At 41.8% G+C, this 23,460-nt stretch overlaps 1 protein-coding gene across 3 annotated transcripts in view; it reads left to right on the forward strand.

The window, feature by feature from the left end:
- The window catches only part of LOC127597483 (transcription factor SOX-6-like), a 91,931-nt gene that overhangs the window by 41,891 nt on the left and 26,580 nt on the right, over positions 1 to 23,460 (forward strand). For all 3 annotated transcript variants that reach the window (XM_052060544.1, XM_052060543.1, XM_052060545.1), the window contains 3 exons: positions 7,062 to 7,151; positions 11,184 to 11,356; positions 14,560 to 14,628. In XM_052060544.1, the coding sequence (XP_051916504.1) occupies positions 7,062 to 7,151; positions 11,184 to 11,356; positions 14,560 to 14,628 (332 nt within the window). The remainder of the gene's footprint in view (positions 1 to 7,061; positions 7,152 to 11,183; positions 11,357 to 14,559; positions 14,629 to 23,460) is intronic.

Here is a 23,460-nt window from a genome sequence, read left to right on the forward strand (position 1 = left end):
TTATTTATGAGGGGTCTGGGGGGACTGCTTTTTTTCACATCTCAGCCCGACAACACCAATGAAGCAAGCATTCTAATATTGGCACATTTTGGATTTTGTTGACGTTCAATTTCAGCTCCTGTCAGGAAAACAAAAAACATCACCTCTACAAACCTGAAAATATTTGATTGTTTCCTCATTCTTTGCCAAGTGAGCCATGGTTTGGCTAATCCTCGTGAAAATTCAAGTGTTCATGTTGTCCTGCTTGTGGACTGTCAGGTTCCTCTTCATGATTTTTTTTCTTTTGCGCCCATTAATCGATTTTCTGAGGCTTCAAGCTTCAATCAGTGCCTGCAAAGTGATGCCCACCAAGCCTCCAACCCTTCAACTGATTAGCTCATCAATGACTTAGATCGATGTCTCTTTAGTATTCTTTTGATACCAATTCCCTGGACTCAAAGTCCCTCCTGGTTAACAGGTTCTCGTCGAGATGGTGTTTTTCTTTCGCCAGATGATTGGCAGCTGAACAATGGTGTCCTCTCGCTGCCTCCTTGCTGGAAAAGGGCCCGCCCTCATTAGAGAACGCCATCAAACGCGGCGTGACCAGCGCTTCGCTTAGTGACCATCAGAGCTCGGAGGGAGAACGTGGGCAACGTCCCTATTAGCAGGCAGACTAATGAACACAAAGAGGTAGATTTTGCTCCCTAAAAGCGCCATCGAGTGCTCATTAAGACGGCACGGGCTCGCTGTATCGTATCAGAGAAGGAAAGGCGTCTTATATGAGAAGACATGTTTCTTGATCGAAAAGGTGAAGGTCAGCGCATTAGCACATTAGCTTGAGGTCCGAATTTCCGGTTTTATTTAATAGGCTTTATCAAAGGAATTTTTCAAAATTGCTTTTTTATTATGTTTTATTTTTATTATATATATATATGTAGTTTTTTTATTTTTCAAAATATCAGTTTTGTCATTTTAGGGCATTTTTTTTAAATTAATAAAAAAATTGACTTTTTTGAACATGTCAGAATTCTTTTTATACATGTTATAACAAAATTATTTAATTTTTTTGACATATTAAATGTGGTGTTTACATTTTTATAAAGTAACCGTTTATATATAAAATCTATTTACATATTAAACAGATTTAATGGGGCGGAAAAGTTAAATAAATATTCAAGCTGCAACTAAATCTATTTTATTGATTATTCTGTCTATTATTTTGTTGATTGGACAACATTACAATTCAAAAACATTCAACTTAACAATGCTCAAAACATTAATTATGATTCATTGGCTGGTTTGGTCCATAACGTCACTGTTTTCCAAAGTAAAAGAAAATGTTTCATCTTTATTCAACACAACAACACAAGGACAATGATATCAGAGAGGACAACTAAATTTGGAGAATATTTCCCATTTAGAAGCTGAAGTTCTGAGGCTTTGGTGAGATTCAAAATCCTCGATTAATCGATTGCCAAAAATAATTATCAATTAATTTCACAATCACTAAGCAGAGCTAAATCGACTTTGCTTTGGCCAATTTTCTTTTTTGTTTATGAACAGGGATGATGAAGGTCCTTCCCCATCTAGCTCCTCTGTGTTATGCATCAAACGCGACTGAATAAAATGTTCAGGCGTGACACGAGGGACGATCAGTGGCCCCAGGGTAGTCACACAGAACGGCGTGGGCCCCGCCTCCGTCACGCCAGCTCGGCCTTAGCTTAGCGTTGCGCCGATGGACAACTCGTAGGAATTTCAAGCAAAACGTCAAATGTTGTCACGCATCACGACGGACGCTCTGCTCATGTTTTTTTTCATGAGCGTCGAGCACGCACCCTGTTAACGTGCACGTCGATGCCTTGTGACACTCGCGCCCATCAACGTCAATAATCATCGGACAATTCGACCTTTGCTATTCGCGGGGGGCCTTGGGACCGAGACAGAATATAGTTTATTTGTTGTCTACTTTTGCAGCCTCAAGATGATTTTTAAAGCTGCTCCGTAGTTACATATCAGCGCTTTGAATCCGCCCCCATTTGCACCACCATCCTACCTACTCAGTCCCTCCCTCCCAGGAGTGTGCCCACGTTGACCCTTGTGCATGTGTGGGGACTTATGGATCCAACGAGCCAGGTGTAAGTCGTTGTGATGACAGCTTAACAGCCCAGTTGGGCCGGGCCCGAGAGCTAAGCTCATTGGCTAATTAACAAGGTCTTGGCTCGGGGGCACCGTGTTTGCCTTGACTCCGCCAGATTGCCACTCGGAGCTCTGCGTGTGCGTGCGTCCGTGCGCGCACGCGTGCGTGCATGCGTGCGTTGAGATTAGCATTGTGACTTAACTGTAACAGGCTCGCATATTAGTGGCAGTGTAGAGTCTGTACTTGTGTCTGTCCTGGATGCTCAGTATAATATGGCTTAAGACATGTAAGATAAGATAAGATATCCTTTATTCGTCCCACACTGGGGAAATTTACAGCCTCCAGCAGCAAGAATGTATGTAGAAAGAAGAAAGAGAAAAAAACAACAAACATCTTTCAATTAAATGCAATATGAACACAAAATGGATAAATCGCAGTACTATTTACAATTTTCCTTCACATCATTTAATTACTATTATTATTATGATTGTTATTTTTTATTCATCAGCCTGACAGCAGTCGGTAGGAACGAGCGTCGGTATCTCTCCTTCTTGCAGCGCGGGTGTAACAGTATAGAGTACAGCTGTAGGATACCGACGTATATGATGAGATCTAATATTTTTTTTTTTTTAGTAGGGCGAGGGGGGGACCAGAAATGGGAAAGTGGTGGGAAGAAGTGATAATAATAATCAACCTTATTTTCTTGGTCAAGGATTCCAGTTTGAAATGTCACCTTTTCTTTGGCTTTTTCTGGCAATGTTACCAAAAGGAAATAGACCGCCACGGCAAAATTCAAGGGAGATTGTGATAATAAGCATCGACCAAAAAAATTGAACTCATCATGATTTAGTAATACGGCGTCTTCGGCGTTTGGAGAAAACCCACGCAGGCATGGGAAGAATATGCAAACACCACACAGGAAGGTCGATTCGAACCCGCGACATCTGTACTGTGAGGCGGACGTGCCAACCGGTCATCCAGTGTATCACCCACATCTTTAACAAAACATCTGATACGATTTCAGTCGTGAGGCGCCTTTCTAGAAAACACGACAGTGACATTATGCTGCATGCTTTGAATGGGGGAAAGCAGTGCCATCTGTTGGACAAATGTAAAACTGCAGCAGAATTGTTCGGATGAATGCGGGATCCAATGTTTTACTTTGTAGCAAGCGCCAAACAGGTTTTTCTGCTTCGGAGTTTCGGCAACGTTCCCCATCTTTTCTGCTGAGGAGTACCTTGTAACCTCCACTGATGCATACCCCCTCTTTGGTAAAATTTGCCCGGGTGCCGCCTCTCCCCCCCTTTGCACCACACCCCCAACTATCGCTCCTCTGTGACCCAAATCAGAAGTTCCCCCAGAAGGCCCGGGGCCCAAAACAACGCGTGTATTGTGTCTGAAGCACAAATGTGTGTGCGTTTGTGTGTATGTGTGTGTGCGAGTGCGAGCGTGCGGTTTCATGTATCAGGACTAAAGTGGAACCAGAAGCCAGGGGTCTTGAACAGTTGAGGTTTTCGGGAGCGTGGCTCCCACAACGAGGCAATTTTGCACCACGACAATGGAAAACATTCTCATCTTAAAACTAAAATACAACTTTGATGAGACGGCGTGTGGAGATTGCTGGAATGTTTGTGTTTTTTTTCAAAGCACGTTTGCCCCGATAGGAAACAATGGGAGTTGAAATAATTCATTGCTGGGTAAGAAGTAGCTGTCGTAAAATTTTTATTTGCCGTATGGGAAATGTGCATGCTTTCTTTAAAAAAAAAAAGTCAAACAAAATTTAGCTTTCATGCTTTTTATTAAGAATAGAGTTAGGTTTCAAATGAAAGACCCTCAAAGCAATTTGTGACACTTTATACTCCCAAAACAAAAATAATTCAATGAAATGCATTAAATCTCAGGTACTGATGCCCATATATCAAATAGGGGGGTGGGGGGGGCGAAATAATTTAAATCATAGCCGCATTGTAGCAAGTTGTGGCAGTGAAATAGTATAAATTGCCGTAGAATACACATGAGGTATAATGTGTGGACGAAATTCAAATACATGTCCACAAAGTCCGTAAGTAAGTACATCACACACAGAAAATCCAAATGAATCATATTAAAATCATTCGATGGAAACGGTAAGGCAGATGGCATCTCGAGTCCAGTGGCGGCTGGTCAATCGAGACTCAACTCAGTCACTTTGAATAAAATCCAAAAGAAATACTGTACTATAACGAAAGCTGAGGAAGATCAGGTCTTTTCTGTGGAGGGAAATGTCTCGCCATCGGCCTCCTCCCCTCCTGACACTTATCCGCCACCTCGCTCGTCCTCCGCTTGATGAAGAGCCGCCGGGGAATTTTGATACCGGCCGCCTTTCAAAACAACACTTGATTCCCGACAGATAACGATCCATGTAGGGTAAGAAACTCGGCCACCCCCCTCGTACGTTGTGTTTACCACCATGAGAGGTATGAGAAATTGTACACACGAGTTTGCGTTTTCTTGCTTAAGTGCATCTATAAATTTTGGCGGCTATTTGTTATGTGTCCTGAGGAACGCTAGCCGAGCCCGTCTCATTGAAATAATATGATCCCATATGTCACCGTCTGCTGTCTAATTTGGCCAATATGGCTAGTTTTCTTCCCCGTGTACTCACAGACATTCTGCACTCGTACAACTGTTGGGTCAAAAGTCACGCAAATTAGCAAAACGGAGCAAGCCAATGCTGGGTTATTTGCACCCAGTGCAGTGAAATTAAGATTTGACCCAACATGTTGAGTCAAGATTCTGATCCAATAAGCAGTAAAATCTTCCCATACTTTTGAGTTCCAGCTAGCAAGAAATGTGTTAGCAGGTTAACAGAAGAGCTGTGCTTAATTTAAAACTCATTCATTCCCAAAGACGTTTGTAAACGTCTTTTCAGACTTGGTCTAGAATTGGGTGGTACCGAATGAGTTTTAAAAGGTTTTACAAATTTTATTTCCAATTTTTTCAACAATCTGCCTTTCATGATGGTTGACACTGTTTTGACACCGGATGCCCTTCCTCACACGACTCTCCCCACTTTCGGTTCAGACTTGATGATCTGAATGTTTCCATCTACCCTAACTGGGATTTGAACACAAATCTATGTTGCAAGTCAGCAATGTTACCGACTGACTATTAAGCCATCCCCCGATGTGTTCTAGGATACACAACCAAAACGATGACCAACCTTCGACCAAACAATCTTCAACCTGATCTGCTGGGTCAAAAATAACCCAATTTTGGTCAAAAAGTGGACCGACCCGGGACTTGGGTCAATTTAACCCAACTTTGTGGATTATTTTGTACAAAGCAACCCACTTTCTTACACAAAAGAATCCATCATGGATCAAATTGACCCATGTAGTGTGTCAGTCCTTGTTTTTATAAAAATAAAATTATTATTGTTTTTGTTGCCAAAATTATTGGGAAAAAAAAAGACCGAGGAGTGTACCCAGCAAGTGGATTATATGTGTGCACGTACGTGTGTGTATATATAATAGTCAAGTTAAGACAAAGTAGAGTAACAAAATATTGATCCTAGGTTACTTTCTCCCGCTTCTTGCCACAATCCTAATCCCAGTGTAAACCCCGGTCTTGAATGGAGGAAGCGAGCGTCTCGTGAGCGCGACAATGGGACCCATACGCTCCACATTAAGCCCACTCACAATAGACACGATGTGTGCAGCCGTCGTGAGTGCAGCCCTTGTTGCACCTTTTGTCGCCATCTGGCCGCCACCACAAACCGGCCATTGTGCCCAACGTCTCTATTCCAAATCCGGCCAGCCCTTGGGTGGTGCTGTCGACGCCGCACTTGATCCCAAGTGCACGTGTGTGTATGTTTCTTGAATGTGAGGCTTACCCGGGCGGTCTATCATGACATCACGTCTGCGTTTAGTCAATATTTTGGGTGGGTCTGATTTACTCCGATCCCAAAAAGAGGGCACTAAAATGCATGTTCACTCACTCCAACAGATAGAAAGCGCCGCTGGCGACAAGTGTGATAGTGGGGAAGATCGGCTTATTGAAAAGAAGATTTTGCGCTTTTGGTAGCTCTGATGGGAACATTGTGGCAAGCAATACAAGCACAAACCTGATGTTTGAAGTGATGGAATTGGAAGTGTTAGTGGAAGAAGCAAACAGTCGCAATCGTGACTTACAGAAAAATACATGTCTCGTTCTGATCATTTGGGGGAAGACAGCAAGTACATATTTTGTTTAATTGAACTTGGGCAATATTACGTTTAAAAACTTGGGACAGCACACCTACAAAGATGCACTGGGAGAGCAACATTTGTCATTGTGCGCTGAAATTATCTTAATACATAGAAATGCTAAATCGAATGGAGTTTTATCATTCCTGACAGAGCATGAGTCCTTCTTGTGACAACCTCCATAAAGTCAGTAAAAGCTTCATTAATCAAATTGTGCGTGCCGTGTTAAGCCATTTGCCGCTCCGTCAATGCATCAAATACACTTTTGCAATTGTGTGCATTTGGTAGACGCAGTTCCGGGGGTGCTCAGATAATTGATCATCCTTTCCTCTCTGTTTGCATGAGCAATCAAGTTTTGCACAAGCAAAGCTTTCGTTAATCGAAAGAGTGAAACTAGGGGAAAAAATGCCAAGAGAAGAAAAAAATTTTGCGGAAAGGACTCATTTGTTAACTGCCATGAACAGCTGACTTCAGCAAGGGTCACATATTTATTCTTATCATTATTACCTCGAGTGCCATGCAGGTCACGGTTCAAAACGTGTGTGGAGGTCTGACTAAATGAAAAACACTCAAGCACTGTGAGGTTTGTGCCTTTGTGAAAACCCTTTTTCTTACGCCTTCTCGTACACGCGTTCCTGTTCTGTATTCATTTGATGGCCATTCGAACTGCTTTCGATGGCCACCAGAACTCACCGCGCTGCCGCCTCCTGTCTTTTCAGAGCCGGCGTGCATGGAGAGTCTCCTCTCCAAGGACTGGAAGGAGCGCGTGGACTGCCTCGACGCCACCGAGCTGCTGGGCGACGTCAAAGGTACGTCGTCCATCTTTGTCGGTGTCCAGAGCGCTCCTCTCGGCAACCTCTGAGCGTCCCCTAAAATAATGTCTGTTATTAGGCGGTATGTAAACCAAAAGCGCATGTAAATCAAACGGCAAATAAAAGTCCAAACACGCTGTAATTCTTTTCCTTTATGTGCATACTTTGAGCGTGCTTGCGCTTCCGGATGCATTGGAGTTCACTTGAAAGTGTACACAATGTAAATGTGGCGCTGATGAAGTTGCGGCGGCATCCGTAAACATGTACCCCCCCACCCCCAATGACAAATGCTGGAAAAGTGCAGCATCACGTTGAGATTTTGCTACAAGAACCAGTGGATGCATTTGAATGCTTCACTCAACGCTCTTAAACGTCCCATGATGTATGCAGATTATTATTTTTTTGGGCCAATCAGATTTCAGGCTGTATGTCAAATTTCACTTTTTTTCTGTTCCCAGATTTGTTGGTCAATGCAATGTGACAGGCAATTTCAACCAGCAAAACACCTCTTTCACAAATCCGCCCACATGTACAGTATATATCTAATAAAATGCACTTCTGATTACTGTTAATCATGTTGTTGGATAAATATTGATTCTGCAGCACTCCAGCTTGTATATTGTGTAACTGCACGCTGTTTTTTGTTCGCTATTGATGGTTTCGATCAATAAACTGTGACCTGATGGTGGTGGAATGAAGAGGTGGTTTCAATCAAGGAGAGAAGGCCTCAGTACCAAATGCAGGGCCCGTTCACTGTTAAAACTTCATTTTTTCAACTTTTCATATTTTAGACCCACATTGTTCTTGTTGCTCTTTTGAGGCCCAACGTCTTCCAGTCAGATTGCAACAATAATAATGATGCGTATGTACACTACATGATGTATGCACAGAGGGAGTGTCTCATCTATGTTTGAACGTAATGTTAAACAAAGCCCGATGACAAACATTTGCAATGCAAACACCCTGAAAATTTACTTTTGATAGCATTACCGAGAATGTGACACTTAGTACAGTGCATCATTAATGATATTCATGCTTATTAACAGCAGAGTCAATATTGGGTCTGTACGACTTTCAGGTTTTACATGAATGAAAATGAAGAGGGAAAAAAAACACAATGCCTAATGGCTCAACATACTTGACACGCATGCACACACACACACACAGACACACACACACACACACGCACACATATTATAAAAATTAATACACCCATCCATTGATCATGAATCAGTCAATCCATGATTCTTCTATCGTCAATGCAAGTCACGCATTACATTTATCTCTACATCCATTTCTTCTTGTTCCATATCCATCCATCATCATGGCAAATCGATCCATTAACCCTCATCAGTTGATCAATCAATCGATCCATCATTTTTCCTCAAACTATCTTTCCCTTGACATGCATCTAGAGAGGAGCTCGCTTTACATCCATTGAATAATCCATCCATCATTTCCCTCCATCTTTTTAACCATCTTATCCACTTGTCAATCATCCACCCACTCCCAAATAATAATTCCACACGTATGCTATTTTACAGACTCGTCAATTCACTCAGTGACCTACAAAATATCACGGCCCGTTAGCCTCACGTGCTTGTCCACTGCAACCTGCTTCACACATAAGTAATCAGTCTCGTCACTGCACTGCTCAACATGTGGGAAAGTGGTGTTGCTCCCACATCTGTTGTGATTTTCTGAGTTGATATCAGGATTTTAGCCAATCAGAAGTCTGAAAAAATAGTTAATTGTGGAGAAGGCACAATAACAGCAATGGTGAATGGAGGAAAAAGACATTTGTGAACAAATGGTCAGTTAACTAATGGTCCACTTGAACTGGACTGGAGACTGGAGACTATGTGTGTCTGGTTTTGGACCTGATAGCAGTATTCAATATCGTGGGCCACAATTATCTGGGAATTTGTGGTAGCACTCTAGAGTGGTTTAGATCCTATTTGGCAGACAGAACTTCTCTGTGTTATCCTTGGTTACTCTGAGTCTGGTGCTGCCTCACTTTAGTATGGTGTTCCACAGGGTTCAATTTTGGGGCCCCTGTTGTTTTCATTGGATTTCCTACCCCTGGAACCGATCTGAAGAGAGCATGTTATTTCCTTTCACTCCTATGTTAGATCTATCATCCCGCTGTGCAAAGAGGACGATTTCTCTTCAAGTAAGGACACTTTTGTTCTGTCTGCAGGAAATCAAGACCTGGATGGTATTGAACTTATTCCGTTTCAATGAAAAGAAAACTGGAGTTATGGTTAAGAAAAACTGACTTTCGACGGTCGACTAGTGTCTCACTGCTGCCCTTCGTGGAACAGCACAGGACGGACTCACTTGGGATTGTTTGTCCTACAGTGTTCCGATCCTAACTTGTAGGAGCTTGGTCGGAAAGGCGATGAGAACTACGGCAGCTTGTTTGCTACCCAAAGAAAAAGAAGCAAAAGCCTGCAAAACAAAGAAACAAGAAGAGGAGAATGTTGCCTTTGATACAGGGGTGCTATGGGCTAATTCTCTTGGTGTTGTGTGTGTTTGCGTGCGTGAGTGTGTGTGTTCGTGTATGTGTGTGTTGAGGAGGCAAATTCGGCTAGGGGGGCCCCCCACAAAAGGGGACTACAATGGAGACTTTGTTAGTATGCAGGTAATGTCGGGGCCACCCTTCAGACTCCCTACATGGCCCCAGGGCAGGACCTTGTAGACAAACATACACACGCGCGCACACACACACACACACACACACACACACACACACACACACACATGCACTACAACTTATAAACATCGACACAAGTATTCCAACTCATGTTGCTGTCAAACACCTGCAACAAACTTCATTTGCAACTTTGTCTTTTCCATTTGGACATTTACGTTGGTCGATGAGAGTGGCAGTGCAAGCTGGAACCCAGAAATATTTTTATTTGTAATTTGTTTGGTTGATGTTTCACTAATCATGCACTCTGTTTGAGTCATGGTGTTGCGACAAAATGAGCCGTGTCTCAGTGTTATGAAAATGGCGTATAGGTCAAAATAAAGGATATCTTATCTTATAAAAAAAAAAAGTCACCTGCAACAAAAACTCTCACCAAAAACCCTCTCACACTCAACAAAAACTTTTGACTCTCACCAAAAACAGTGACAACGACATGTCTATCCTTTTATGATCAAATATGATGTTATCTGGACTTTTATCTGTACAAAGGGAATTTTAGTGGCAGAATACAGCTTGGTCGAAGTTTTCACACGCCTTTTTTTAAATGAAAAAATATTGCACTGACATGGCAAAGACTTGTGAATTTAAGGTCAACACAGACTTTTCTGGGAAATAAATAAATAAATTAAACACATGATAATTTTTTCCTGAGGAAAAAGAGGCTTTTAATGGCAAAATACAACCTGTTTGAAAATTTCCTGCGGTTGTCATTTGAATAATAACTTATTGACTTTTGTGTAACCTTCTCCTCTGCACTCCCAAGAATGTGAATCCTGAAGCTGACAAAAGCTTGTAAAAGCAAGTGGCTTTTATTGTTGTGGGAATGCAGACATAATGCGACAAACGCTGGCTCGGCGTGTGCGGGTATGACTTATAAAGCAGCCGGATTTTCACCAGGTGTGAAAAAGCAAGTTTTCATCGTTACAAGTTTTGCCGTGACATTGGCTGAAGGAGCTCTTTCAGTCGAAGGCACTTCAAGTTACAGAAGTGTCGTTATTTGGTGGAAATTATCACAAATGCTATTGTGTGTCAAAAAGAATGAATAATTTGAGGTGGGGCTTTTATAAATTCCTGTGCAAGGTTAAAAAGAAGAATGTGCCCTACTTGAACTAAGTGGGAAGCAAGTAGCACATTTGTGTCTCAAGATTAGAGCCAACACAGTTATTTAGCACTTTTTTTTTAACCGAAGCAAATGATATGTCTCAAGGAACAATCAAAAACCTTTAGAAATAGCCTTCAAGTGTAAAAAGAAGTTCACCTCTGTGAACCTTATTTTGCAGATGGACTGACGTTGATTTGTTTGTTTGACGGCGCAGGGACGGCGGAGTCTCTGGAGGAGAAGGAGCACCAACTGTCCACCATGATCAGCCAGCTGATCAGCCTTAGGGAGCAGCTCCTCTGCGCCCATGATGAGCAGAAAAAGATGGCCGCCTCGCAGCTGGAAAAGCAGCGGCAGCAGATGGAGCTCGCCCGGCAACAGCAGGAACAGGTACGAGGCTCAACATGAGGTTTTTTTTTTTGCTAATTTATTGTAAAGTGTCCTTGGGTGTCTTGAAAGGCGCTTATAAATAAAATGTATTATTATTATTATTATAAATAGCATTTTCCCCCCAGGTTAATTACTGGGACCCGAAAAAGTTTTTATAAAATAATAAAAATATCTCAATTTAACAAGACTGTTGAATGTAAAATCCCACTCTATAGTGGAAAAAAAAGTTGACTTTTTTTTTTTTAATTTTTACAATCAAGACATTTTATTTGTTGAATCCACACTTCTTTTTTTTTCAGCAGCAGCAAACTAATTTATTGCGTCGAAACATTTCGAGTGGGGCAATGTGAAAAAAAATTTAAACTTAAACTTAGAATTTCTTGTATCACAAACATAAGGCATTAAATACAAAAAAAGACTTCTACACCTGAGCAGCGAGCATTTTAGCACGCAACATAACATTACACGGTCGGCTATGCACTTAAATCAGCTAGCTAACGAGGAATAAGACAAATATTCAGTCGTACAATTTTGTGAGCGTGACAAGTCCGAAACTGAAGACACACTTCAAGAGGAAACAGTTGAAATGTTATATTTCAGGAAAAGACTTGAGATGATTAACTTGTTTGAAAATAATCCTCATAAAGGATTTTAATACCGTTTTAGAGCGGAGATTGACGTGATTTATCAAGATGGAGTTCATTGATCTATTTATCACCGTAGTCAGGATTTGTTTTAATACGGTAACTCAGGCAACGGCTTGATTAAAAACAAGCTGAAAATAGCTTGAAAAAAAAAAACCTTCCTTTTCACATAACCTTTGGGGTTAGACAACATTTTCAAGCACACGCACAAAACAAGTGAGAGAGCGCCGGTCACCAGAGTTTAAAAAAAATGCTTTTAAGGGGTGTGGCCTTGTGAGTGGAGTCAGGTTGGTGGGTTAGTGTGCGTGTGAGCATCCGGGTGTGAGTTGTGGCCGACAGCAGCTCTTTGCGAGTGTTTTCATTTTGTATTTGCACTTTTTACTGTTTCTCGGGTTAAATAAACTGCTGAAAGGGCATTGGTGCCTCTGGCAGTCCTAGCCCACGTGCAAGGGCAGTACAGTGCGTTTATCACTTTTTTTTTCCTCCACATGGTCTTGCGGCTGAAAGCAAAAAAATCAACTAAAATGATACTGCTGATCGTGATGCCATTTTTACCGATGACTCGCGGTTCAGAAGACTGAAGTGTTTTGTGCACCCTTGCTCATGTTGTGGGAAGCGATACAACTTAATCGTTCCACCCAGTCTGGCATTGTGCAGGTATGCCATCTTTAACAACCACTCAGAAGACTGGCATGTGGCTGCTCCACAATGTTGTGTGCTTCCATTCCAAAGAAGAAGAATGGCTTTTAGAGTACAGTGAATTGTTGTGTTTAAGAAGTTAGAGCTGCACGCCCTCAGTAGAGAGCCACGTTGCACCACCACATGCCGGTTAGTGCTGGGATGCTGCTAAAAATCTCTCCTACTCACACTGTAATCCTCAACAGTAAGTTGTAGGTTGCTATTCCGTTGCTTCCGTGGAGGAGACGGGATATGCGGCAAATGTGTTTTGTTGAACGCACGGTTCGTTCAATGCTCTGCTCAATGTTGGTTAACGCAGCATTTTGGGGTTCAAACTTTACGGTCTTACCTTGAGGCCCTTTGAAGAGCAAACAACGTTTTCTTGATCATAAAATGGAAAAGTAGCTGTTTGGGTGTCACCTTCCTGTTTGAGCAAATGAGCTTTTTTGCTGAAAGGAGTCATTAGCACATCAGGCCTAAGTGGAACGTGTTTGCAGGTGTCACACGTCATAAATAATTAGCAGGTAGCCATTAAAAACAAAGGGGTGAGGCCGCTCCTCGTTAGCACCGACGGCGTTGGCGTCTGGTCAGCGTATGACAGGCTGCGAATTTGGCCGGGCGCCCATCACAACGCATTCCAGCGCTCGGCGGCCCACAAAGAAAGGAAAGACGACGGGAGAAGAGAAGATCGACTTTTACATCCAGCAGTCATCTGGCTGTTGAGACATGATAGCCTGCAAACGCCCTGCAGACAAAACGTGCCTTTAATGAAATATGACATGCGCGCAAATGGGTTGCCGCCTTCCATTCGGCGGCCTGTAATTACGCAGCGGAATAAATATACCGAATGACCCGTCCTGGAGGCAGCGGTTTTGCTTTTTATTCCTCGTCAGGTGCTTCACCGTTGGCGATGAATCTCTTGATGTTTGATGCAAAACAAACCAGGAGAGGGGTGGCGACGGATGTGCGCTAAGGCTAAAGCCCGTCAGATCGGGTGTTCAGACATGCCGTATTGGCCGGGACACGTCCGCGTTTTTCAAACCTAAAAATTTCAAAAATCTTCACGCTGTTATTGACGCAAGAAAAAGAAATTGAAGTATTGGATGAACAAGAAACAAGATTCGATTCATTTCATTGCCCTGGATGGTCTGACCTTCAATGAATTAAAGCTCCATCTCAGAGCTCTAAAATGTTATCCTAAAGGGAATCGCGCCACCTCAAATCGATATCTCGACTTTTAACTACCCCTCGTTTTGAATATTTGCCCTTACGTGTGGACGAGGAGTGCATCCACAGTCATGGATGCACTTTTAGTTGTTTTTACACAAGTATAAAATCAAAAGGCTTGCTGCCAAAGGCCACAACCCACACGCTGATATCACTCACTAACCAGCCGGTGTCAAAGTCAAGGTCCGGGGGCCAGATCTGGCCCGCCACATCATTTTATGTGGCCTGCAAAGGCAAATCAAGCATGTCAACTTCTATGATGCTTGCTAAAGTCTGAACCAAAATTTCAAATTGTCTTATGTAATCCATAATAACATATGATTTTGCAGGCATTTTCTCATTACCAAACTCCTTATTACATGTGCGCAAGCAATGTTGAAACAAATCAATATTAAGATATCGTAGAGAAAGTTATTTTCACCGTGAGGCCCATTGTCAAATGAACATCTGTTTGAACTCTGTCGCTAACCAGAGCAGCATTTGACATCACGTGGATGCGCAGACGTGGTTGCTTGACAATGTGGCATGCATCCAGAGACCCAAATATGTGCATGCAAGCAATACAAATGTTATTATTATTATTATTTTTTTAAAAAGCAACTGTTCCTGAATCTGCGGACAATATTACTCATTCCTCTTTTCATGTGTTTGCAGATTGCCCGACAACAGCAGCAGCTTCTGCAGCAACAACACAAGATCAACATTCTCCAACAGCAGATTCAGGTGAGTTACGGGCATTTTGCAGTTCCATTAGAAAGGCGATTTTGTCGTTGAGATGATCGGTGGTTTGTTGAAAGGGGCTCTTTCCCCATGAAAAATCTTTTAAAACATGATATTTGTTACCAAAGAAAGGTTTTATTTGTCGATGGAAATGTTTTATTTTGCCATAAAAGGCTAACCCTGTTGCCAGGGTTTGGATTAGTTCAAGTGATAGATTTTTGCTGAGTTTACCATCCGAATAAAATATTTTGACATTTGGCCACTGTGTTTGCTTATAAAAGGCCAGACTACACCGCATACGGTACGTATTATATTTGGCCATCAAAGCACTACATTTGCACACAAAAAAAAGCCGGATTAGGTAATGAGGATTTTATGTATGGGATCTTTTTTTTTTTCCTTGAAGAGTCAAGTTCCCCCAAGGAAATAGATATTTTTTTAAAAAATTGCAACATATTTGTTTTACTGTATTGCACTTAAGAAATACTCCATGCGTGGATAAAAAAGAAACTACAACTAAGACTAAAATTCTCAACTCAACTGTATTTCTAGAGCACTTTCAGACAGCCATCACTGCATACAAAGCACTGTACATGGAGCAAAATTAAAAGAAAATAACACGTTTTCAAACTAATAAAAATGAACAGCTTGCTCTAAAAATAATTTGAAGTGAATTTAAAAACCAAAAGTATAAAGTATATAAATGAAAACTATGATGAAAAATCTCAAATTATAAAAAGCATGGTCCCAATACTTTTGTCCCAACAGATAAAAATGGACAAAAATGTAAAATAGAATTATGTTTACACTGGATTAGAGGTAAATCCGGCCGAAACACCCCCCCCCCCCCCCCGACCGGACCCCGCCCGCGGATATTAAAGCCCGACCCAGCCCAATCCCGACCAATTAACTTTGCAGGCCCAAGCCCAAAGCAAACCCGAAATTGCATATTTTATTTGTGAGGACTTGGGAGGAGGAGGAGGAGTGATTTATAACAAATTAAAGCCTGTCTTTTGTCACAAAATCTAAGTTAAACAAGACCATATCAACATTTACATATTTTATATTTCTTTCTGCAGAGAGTACATTAATTGACAATTTTCCATCATTGACGGATTTTTTTTTTTTTAAGAGGTGACGGGAAAAATTTAAGGCCATCCGTCATTTTGACGGGTTGAAAATTGGCCCATAAACCACAGCAGCAGTACGTCCTTAACTCATTCACTCCCAAAGACGTTTTTAAACGTCTTTCCAGACTTGGTCCAGAATTGGCTGCTACTGAATGAGTTAAGAATCTAGCGCGGCACTTTGAGAGAGAGAAGCAAAGAGACAAAGAAGAACAATAACGGGTGGAGAATAGACAGAGACAGGAAGGAGTTCTTTGAATTGTCACTGCAAGAGTTTAGTACAATACCTGTTGTGATGAGGTGACTTCTGTTTTTTTTTGCGAACCACGGTCTCTCGTTTGGTAGTTAAATAGTAATTACATTACAGCGCCTTCTCTGTTTTATCCAAATTACTTATTTTAAAACAAATATTCATTAGTATCCACACATCGTTTTAGTAAACATTTTTAGAAACATACAGTATATTTATTTTTTAAAAAGTCAGCGAGAGAGACGCCTGGCCCGACCCGAAGCAATGATTGACATTTTAGGCCCGACCCGAACCAAAATTCTGTTGGGCTCGGGCCCGGGCTCGGGCTTGGGTTTAAGATTTAGACTTCTACACCAAATACTTCCTGCATTCATATTTGGCCCTTGCACACACACACACTCTCATGTACACACCACCCTTGCCTTCTCTCATTAATTTCTCGCCCTCTGTCCTCTTTTCAAACACGTCCATTGTCCTTTCAATCGATTTACGTGTTGTTGTACGGCGGTAATAACAGGGCATGTCAAGGCCTCACCTTTTATTATCCGCGCGGAGAGGTAGGCCTCTTTCAACGCACACTCACGGGTGTGCAGTGACCTCGTAATTGCGGCGTTACGGCTGGGTCGGCCACCCTCGCATTGATCACCCCGGCAGCGATCGATGCCACCAGCCATCCTCCCACTCGTCCTCGCTCTTCTTTTCATTCCGTGTCCTTTCTTTTTTCACTTCCCAACATCCCATATTTCATTCGGCACCGATAGACAATTTTCCGCACTCTATATTTGATTTTTCCCTAAATGGGGTATTATGTGTTGTATGAGATGAAGATGTGATTTTTTTTAATTTTTAATTTTTAATTTTTTACGAGGCAAATATGATTTTTGTTCATCTGCTTTTGACTCTTCTCATCTTTGATACTTAAATAATATGAAATAATAATCATGTTAACATGTAAGGGTATTAGGAAGTGGCACGCTGTTGTTTTGTGAATAAATCTCAGATTTACGAATGTCCCTGAATGCAACATCTGGTTTATTTACTACTACTCCTAATAATAATAATAATAATAAAACAGTACGGAATCTATACTATGGATAGATGGATAGATAGATGGACGGAAGGATAGATGGACACAAAGAAAGAAGAATTTAAGGGCATTTAGAACACTGAATCAGCTGTGAGGGGAAACTACGGACGTTCCCTGAAGGCTTTATTATAACAAACTGGAGATGGATAATATTTACATGTAAGAATACAGAGGGGAAACCTATATTTCTAGACTGAACTTTGTGACACTAAAATGTCTTTGTGGTGTAAGTGGAAGCAGACCAGCCCCCATCGGCAAATGGGCCCTGGACGGTAGCCATGACGACGGAGCTCTCGGCGTCTGGCCAACACGTGCCATTGTTTCCTCATTGCAGCACACTTTGCAACACGGTGAAGCAATTCCGGTCCGGCGTGAAACAAGCGGTCCAGCTGAGAGCTCCATAAGAACACGCTGCTATCCTTTCAGGAGCGGTTTGTTGAAAGCCGCTCTGGCAGCCGTGCTTCACAGCATGGACTAGAATCCGAGTCGTTGCCCCCCCTGCGGTTCGGCGGCACTAATGAAGTCCGATGCGAGCTTTATTAGGATTCAAATGGGCGGGGTCCTCGTGGCGAAGAAGAAGTTAAAAAACACAAGAGCTCGTTAACTACATCACACCTAAAGAAGCGGGCATGAGAGATCCAAAGGCCGAGGCCCCGTAGGGGAGTTGGTCGCCCTGGAGATGACAGCGGGTCGAGATTGTCCGACGAGGCCGCCGCTTTGATGAAATAGATAGAAGCCACAAATTGAGCAGCTTTTGTTCACAGTTGGAGCTCCTTTCTCCACCAGCAATGTCTCACGGTGTTCGTTCACTCAACAGCACTCATTCCAACCATTAGTCTGTCGAATTAATGAATGTGCTGCCTTCAGGATCCTAGTTTTCCATATAACAACATAGCCTACTCTTTCATGCCCAAGTGCTATATAGTGGAACCTGGAGACAACGGACTTTGAGTTAAGGTGTCCACTCTCCTCAAATCACCCTGTGGAGTATTGTCGGTAGTTCCAAAATTCATCCATCCATCCATTTTCCACCGCTCATCCGTGGTCGGGTCAATTTGTTTGCCATCAAAATTACAGATCAATTTCGCACTTGTCTGATGTCATTTTTATTTTTTTTCAAATGTACTACTTGATACCATTGAAATGTTGTGCTCAAATATACTAGCTTGCACATAATAATGCAATCCAAACTCTATATTTGTCCATAAGGCGCTCAATGAACATCTCTTTTGCCACAAAAACGCACTGTTTGTTCAGTCGGTCTGCTTCCACTTATCAAATCCAGATGCCCCCCTCAACCAAAATTCTCAACAGAGATGACCACATGCTACTGTTTGAGCTCCATGGAGGCAGGCTTTGTGCGCAATTTGATGGCAAACAAAGCAACATTCTGGAAAAAAAAAAAAATTTAATTGCTTATGTGCGTCGAGTTGGACAGAGAGTGAGCCTGCCCACCTGTCAAAGGTGAAATTACACAACCAACCGCACCCCGCCCCCTGCCCCTCCAAAAAGTGCCGCCTACTCAGCAAGCATTTATTGCCCAAGACTTGCCAGCCAGGCTGTGCCAAGATCATCCATTTTCCAACCTCTGCTAGCCGCGCCCCCCCAACCCTGCCAAAAACCATTAGACTTTAACAAGGCTTTCAAAAGCTGCTGTCTCGTTGCTTCCTGCATAAATTCTGATTCTCTTCTTAACTTCTTCTCTTAACGCGTCTTCTGTGTGTGTTGTCAAAAGCTAAAGAAAACTCAAACAACTTCCCAAGTTGTGCGAGTTCAGAGGCATGTTTTTTTTTCCTTCCCCTCGCCATAAAATTGTGTGTCTGTGTGCTGCAGAGTTCAAAGTGACCCAGGCTTCCTGTCATGTGGTTATAAATGGTGTGGGGAGCCAGCAGGGGGGATGTCCATGGGTTAAAGAAATACTTCCGAAACCCCCTTTTCTTATAGATATGGTTTCGCGCACAGACAAACACACGCGCGCACACAGCCACTTATTTCCTATTGATCCAGGCTCGAAAGTCTGCCTATGGATGAAGGTAAGCAGAGTACAAAGCCCCCTTTTTTTTTTGACACAGCCTCACCTTTACTATACTGATAATGTCCTTGCGTCAAGTGATGACACACTTCTGAGCAACCTTCATCCGTCCTCTAAACTTTAATCAATCCTTTTAATGAATGAATCCTCTCACTTTTGTTGGCAAAATCGGTTATTTCTGCAAAATATATATTTTGGGACAGCAAAGTACCACAGATGTATAGAAACTATCCTATATATAAAAATGCTCCCCATAAAACAACATGCGATTAGATTTGAAGGTTTCCCCAAAGAAATGCAGTCAGCAATCAAAATGGTGACAAAGCAGCTATATATTTTTAAAACACGAGATCGAGTCACAAAAAGTCATATATTTTACCGACGACATGTTGCCATTTTAATGATAAAATCGTTTTACGTTGCTGATAACAGCCAGTCAAAAGGCATAAAAGCTTTCAAACACTCTAAAAATACATTTGTAGGTTTTGCGCTAGCGAGATCCATCCCGACGTTTATTGCTGTCACAACCAGCAGTTCTGCACTAAAAAAACAAACAAACAAACAAAAAATGTCTGAATTACGCTGACATTGTATTGCAGAGTCATTTAGGTCTATTTATTTGATTGCTGCTAGCCCAGCTAGCGCGACTAGCCCCGCTAGCCAAGCTAGCAGCGCACAGGTTAATAAGATATCCTTTATTCGTCCCACACTGGGGAAATTTACAATAGACATAATAATATTAATAATAAATAATAAATAATTAATTAATTAGATTAATACATAAATAAAAAAAATAAAAAATAATAATATGCATAAACGACTGCACACTTTGATGCCGACAGTCTGACACAGTTGCCATATCTACTGATCAATTTTTTAAATAAACCAGTCTCACCCAAGCGTGTCGTTTTAGCCGGCAAAACCAAGCGAAAGAAAAATATTTATATTTTTATCCGAGTGGAACCGGGACCATCATTCCGATTCTCCAGGAGTCGTTGAGATTTTAGAATTTAGAATGTCGGCGCTTAATTTCGTCTCCCAGTTAGCCGCGCGAACGAAGTACCACGCGAGCTGCTCCTTTCACACGAGCCACTTCTCTCGGTTAGCCCGTGCGCCCGCTCCCCTCCTGGTACAGCTCCAGACCCAAAGTTGGAATATCTTAAGCTTTTCACTTTTCACTTACTTTTGTGTCCCGAAACATTTCCCCCAGTACGTATGCCTGCATATTTAGCCCTTAGTTATATATACATTGTCGGTATGACAATGGCAGTAGTGTCAATATATACATCTACCTGTATATATGAATGTATATGTGTATAAGTGTGTGTTGGGGGTTAGCGAGCCCCACTTGTTGGCTGACAGGCGTGCGTCTTTGTTCAGGCCATCCTCGTAATGGCTCTCATATGTGGCCCATTTCCCTTCAGGACCCACAAAGGCACTCGGGCCCCGACCACAGCGCGCGGGCCTGAGCTAACGGGGCTAATTAATGACTGCAAAGCCACACTCCTCCTCCACCTCTTCTCGCTCCTCCTTCTGTTTTTCATTTGTAGCTCTTATGCTAGCACATACCTCCCCTTCCATCTTAAGTTTGTTGTTCATGTTTTTTTCAGTTATCACGGTCAATCCGCGCGTCATATTTTGAACGTGATGTGTTATTTGAATCGCTATAGAAACCTATAAACATCGTTTTGGGGTTACTGTTCGCGGTGACTCACAGTTAAAACGGTTCCTCCCACATGCAGAATTCCTGAAAACAAAAAAAACAAAAAAAAACATGATGCAATTGATTTGTCGGCCAAGATTTATTTTATTTATGAGAGCAATTTAATACTGCAACACACGTGTGAGATGACTTTTGAATTTTGTGTTTTAGGGCAACTCGTCAAACTTCGCCGCCGTGTTACACCCACGGAAAGTGACTTAAGCTCTAATGTTTAACAATTTAGCGTCGTCCAACTGTCTGGCATACCAAATTCAAATTTTGTAGCAATCGTAGAGAATCCATAAGAGGGTCCATTTTTGAAGGACACCCCGAGATTGCCCAAAAAACCTTAAAATGGCCCCTTTTTAAGCAACGTACTTTTGTGGGTCTACTCAGGATAGACATGGCTACCAAATTGTATGCAACAACAAACCAAGTCGCATGACTCGCTCAAAGATTCCAAGCCGCTTTATCCTATTTCGCGCCGACTCGTCGCCATTGGGACATCGCCGTCCTCGTTGCCCCCACGTACAAGACAACTAGTAATAGTGTGTCAGCATATGTACACGCGTAGGGATGTGTGTGTAGCGAGAAGAGGCCCTTGTGTTTTCTTAGGGGCCCGGCCGGGACCCCCAGCACCTTCTGGGTAAAAGGAGAACTTTGTGTGTTTGTGCTTCTCGTCAGTCCCAACGTTCCCAGAGGAGCACAATGAATGGAAGCTTTTTTATTTTGTGGTGTTTTTTTTTTTTTGGTCCCGCTCGACAACCCCCTCCCCCAGCGCCGCCCACTCACATCTTTCCCCATTTTTCCAACCATATTATATTGTTGATAATTTATTGAATTAAGACTGTATTGACATACAGTATTTTTTAAACTACATTTTCTTTCTTATGTTTATTATTAATACTATCAATAGTACTGTAACTCCTTGCATGCACCCGCTAATTTGCTAACATATTAACGCGTCCACTGTAGTAACCGCTGTCCCCGAAAGGGTTAATATATTTATAGCAGTGACAGATTTCTTTTGCTCGTATTGTATATTTATTCCAATGTGTTATTTCATAGCTTTTTTTTTTTTGGTTACTTCATTTTCATGATTCCTACATTGCGTAGCGATTTCTTAAGGCGCTTACACTAAAACCCGATGAGTCAGCTCAACTCAAATGGTTGGAGGCAATCAATTGCAACGATTAACTTTCGGTTTGATACAGTCACTCAAACAAGACAAATAACTGAGATTTAGTGCATACATTTTATTTAATCACGACTACAACTTCATTCATACGAGTGAAAGATTGTGCTGTTCCTTGGGTTGTGCTTTTCAATTTCAAGGTCCTCAAAGTGCTTCAACACTGTCTTCTGATTCATCTTTTGGTGATGTAAGATCAAGCTCCTCTCGATGCTCTGTCATCAGTACAAAGTATCATGAATGACTGAATATTAAAATGCCCCAAAATGTTAATTACTCATAACAACAGTGTTGTTACGGCAAAAAATCCTTTTTGAGTCTGCAGGTTTTCCAAATATATGCAACTTGTTTATTTTCCCAAGATGTACTGTTAGATATTACAGTGTGTTAGTGGTCCTTTTTAGCGCTGCAATATTAACTACAAAATTGCAGATGTGATTTAGTTTTTTTTTCATATAATTCACTCTTCAGGTTGTTTATTTTTCTTATTTAGATTCTGTTGTGTTCATACATTTTATTTCCGTGTCAGGACATTTTCAAGTGAAGGTGAGACCTTTCTTGAGTAGGGAATGATAATTGCCCCCCCCCCCCCCCCACACACACACACACACAAACGAAGTGAAGCGCTAGAATTCCTGCAGGCACATTTTCTTACTATTTTCTTTGATTGGCGTACTTCGCCTCACTTGGGGGGGCCCCCCGGGTTGCCCCCCCGCAATCCTCCACCCGGACTCTTTCAAGGTGACATGAAAGGCCCCTGTTGGCAAAAGACATTTGCTCATCAATTTTGCACAAAGTGTCTTACTTATTGACTTGATCTTTATTCTTTCATTTGATCTCTTTTTCTTAGCTAGTTACTGGCCACTTCATTAGGTACCGCTGCACCATCTCCTGGCGTCCAACGCAAACACTCGGCCCTCACGTTATCCCCCCACCACCCCCCAAAAAAATTTAATACAGAAGTCAAACAAAACATTTTACGTTGCTAACACTAACAAAGAACAGCAACATCATTATCCTAAAAATTTGCATTGCTACCTTAAAGTCATTCCGTTTTTATCGCCATAGCCACACCAAAAAGAAACATTATTCTTAAAAAAACAACTTCATATAAAGCTATGAAGTATTAAAGTCTAAGACTATAAAATTGAAAAAAAAACTGCACGAGCAAGAGTTTAAAAATGAAAGTAAGTAAGCTAAAATGATATAGTTAAAAAATGCTTAAAAACGAAATAATTGTGAAATAAATACATAAATCAGATGCAGCTTTGTCCAAAGCTGTCCCACACGGGTCTAAATATATTCAAGAAAATAACACAAACAAACTAAAAGCAGATACAAATTCCTAATTTGGACGCTACCAAGTCATTTAGTCAAAATTGACGAGTGTGCAAAAGTTTTCACCCAGGTCTCAACCCTCAAAAACAGTATCCATTTTTGTTTGC

The sequence above is a fragment of the Hippocampus zosterae genome, chromosome 3, assembly GCF_025434085.1.
Source record: "Hippocampus zosterae strain Florida chromosome 3, ASM2543408v3, whole genome shotgun sequence".
Taxonomy (NCBI): domain Eukaryota; kingdom Metazoa; phylum Chordata; class Actinopteri; order Syngnathiformes; family Syngnathidae; genus Hippocampus; species Hippocampus zosterae.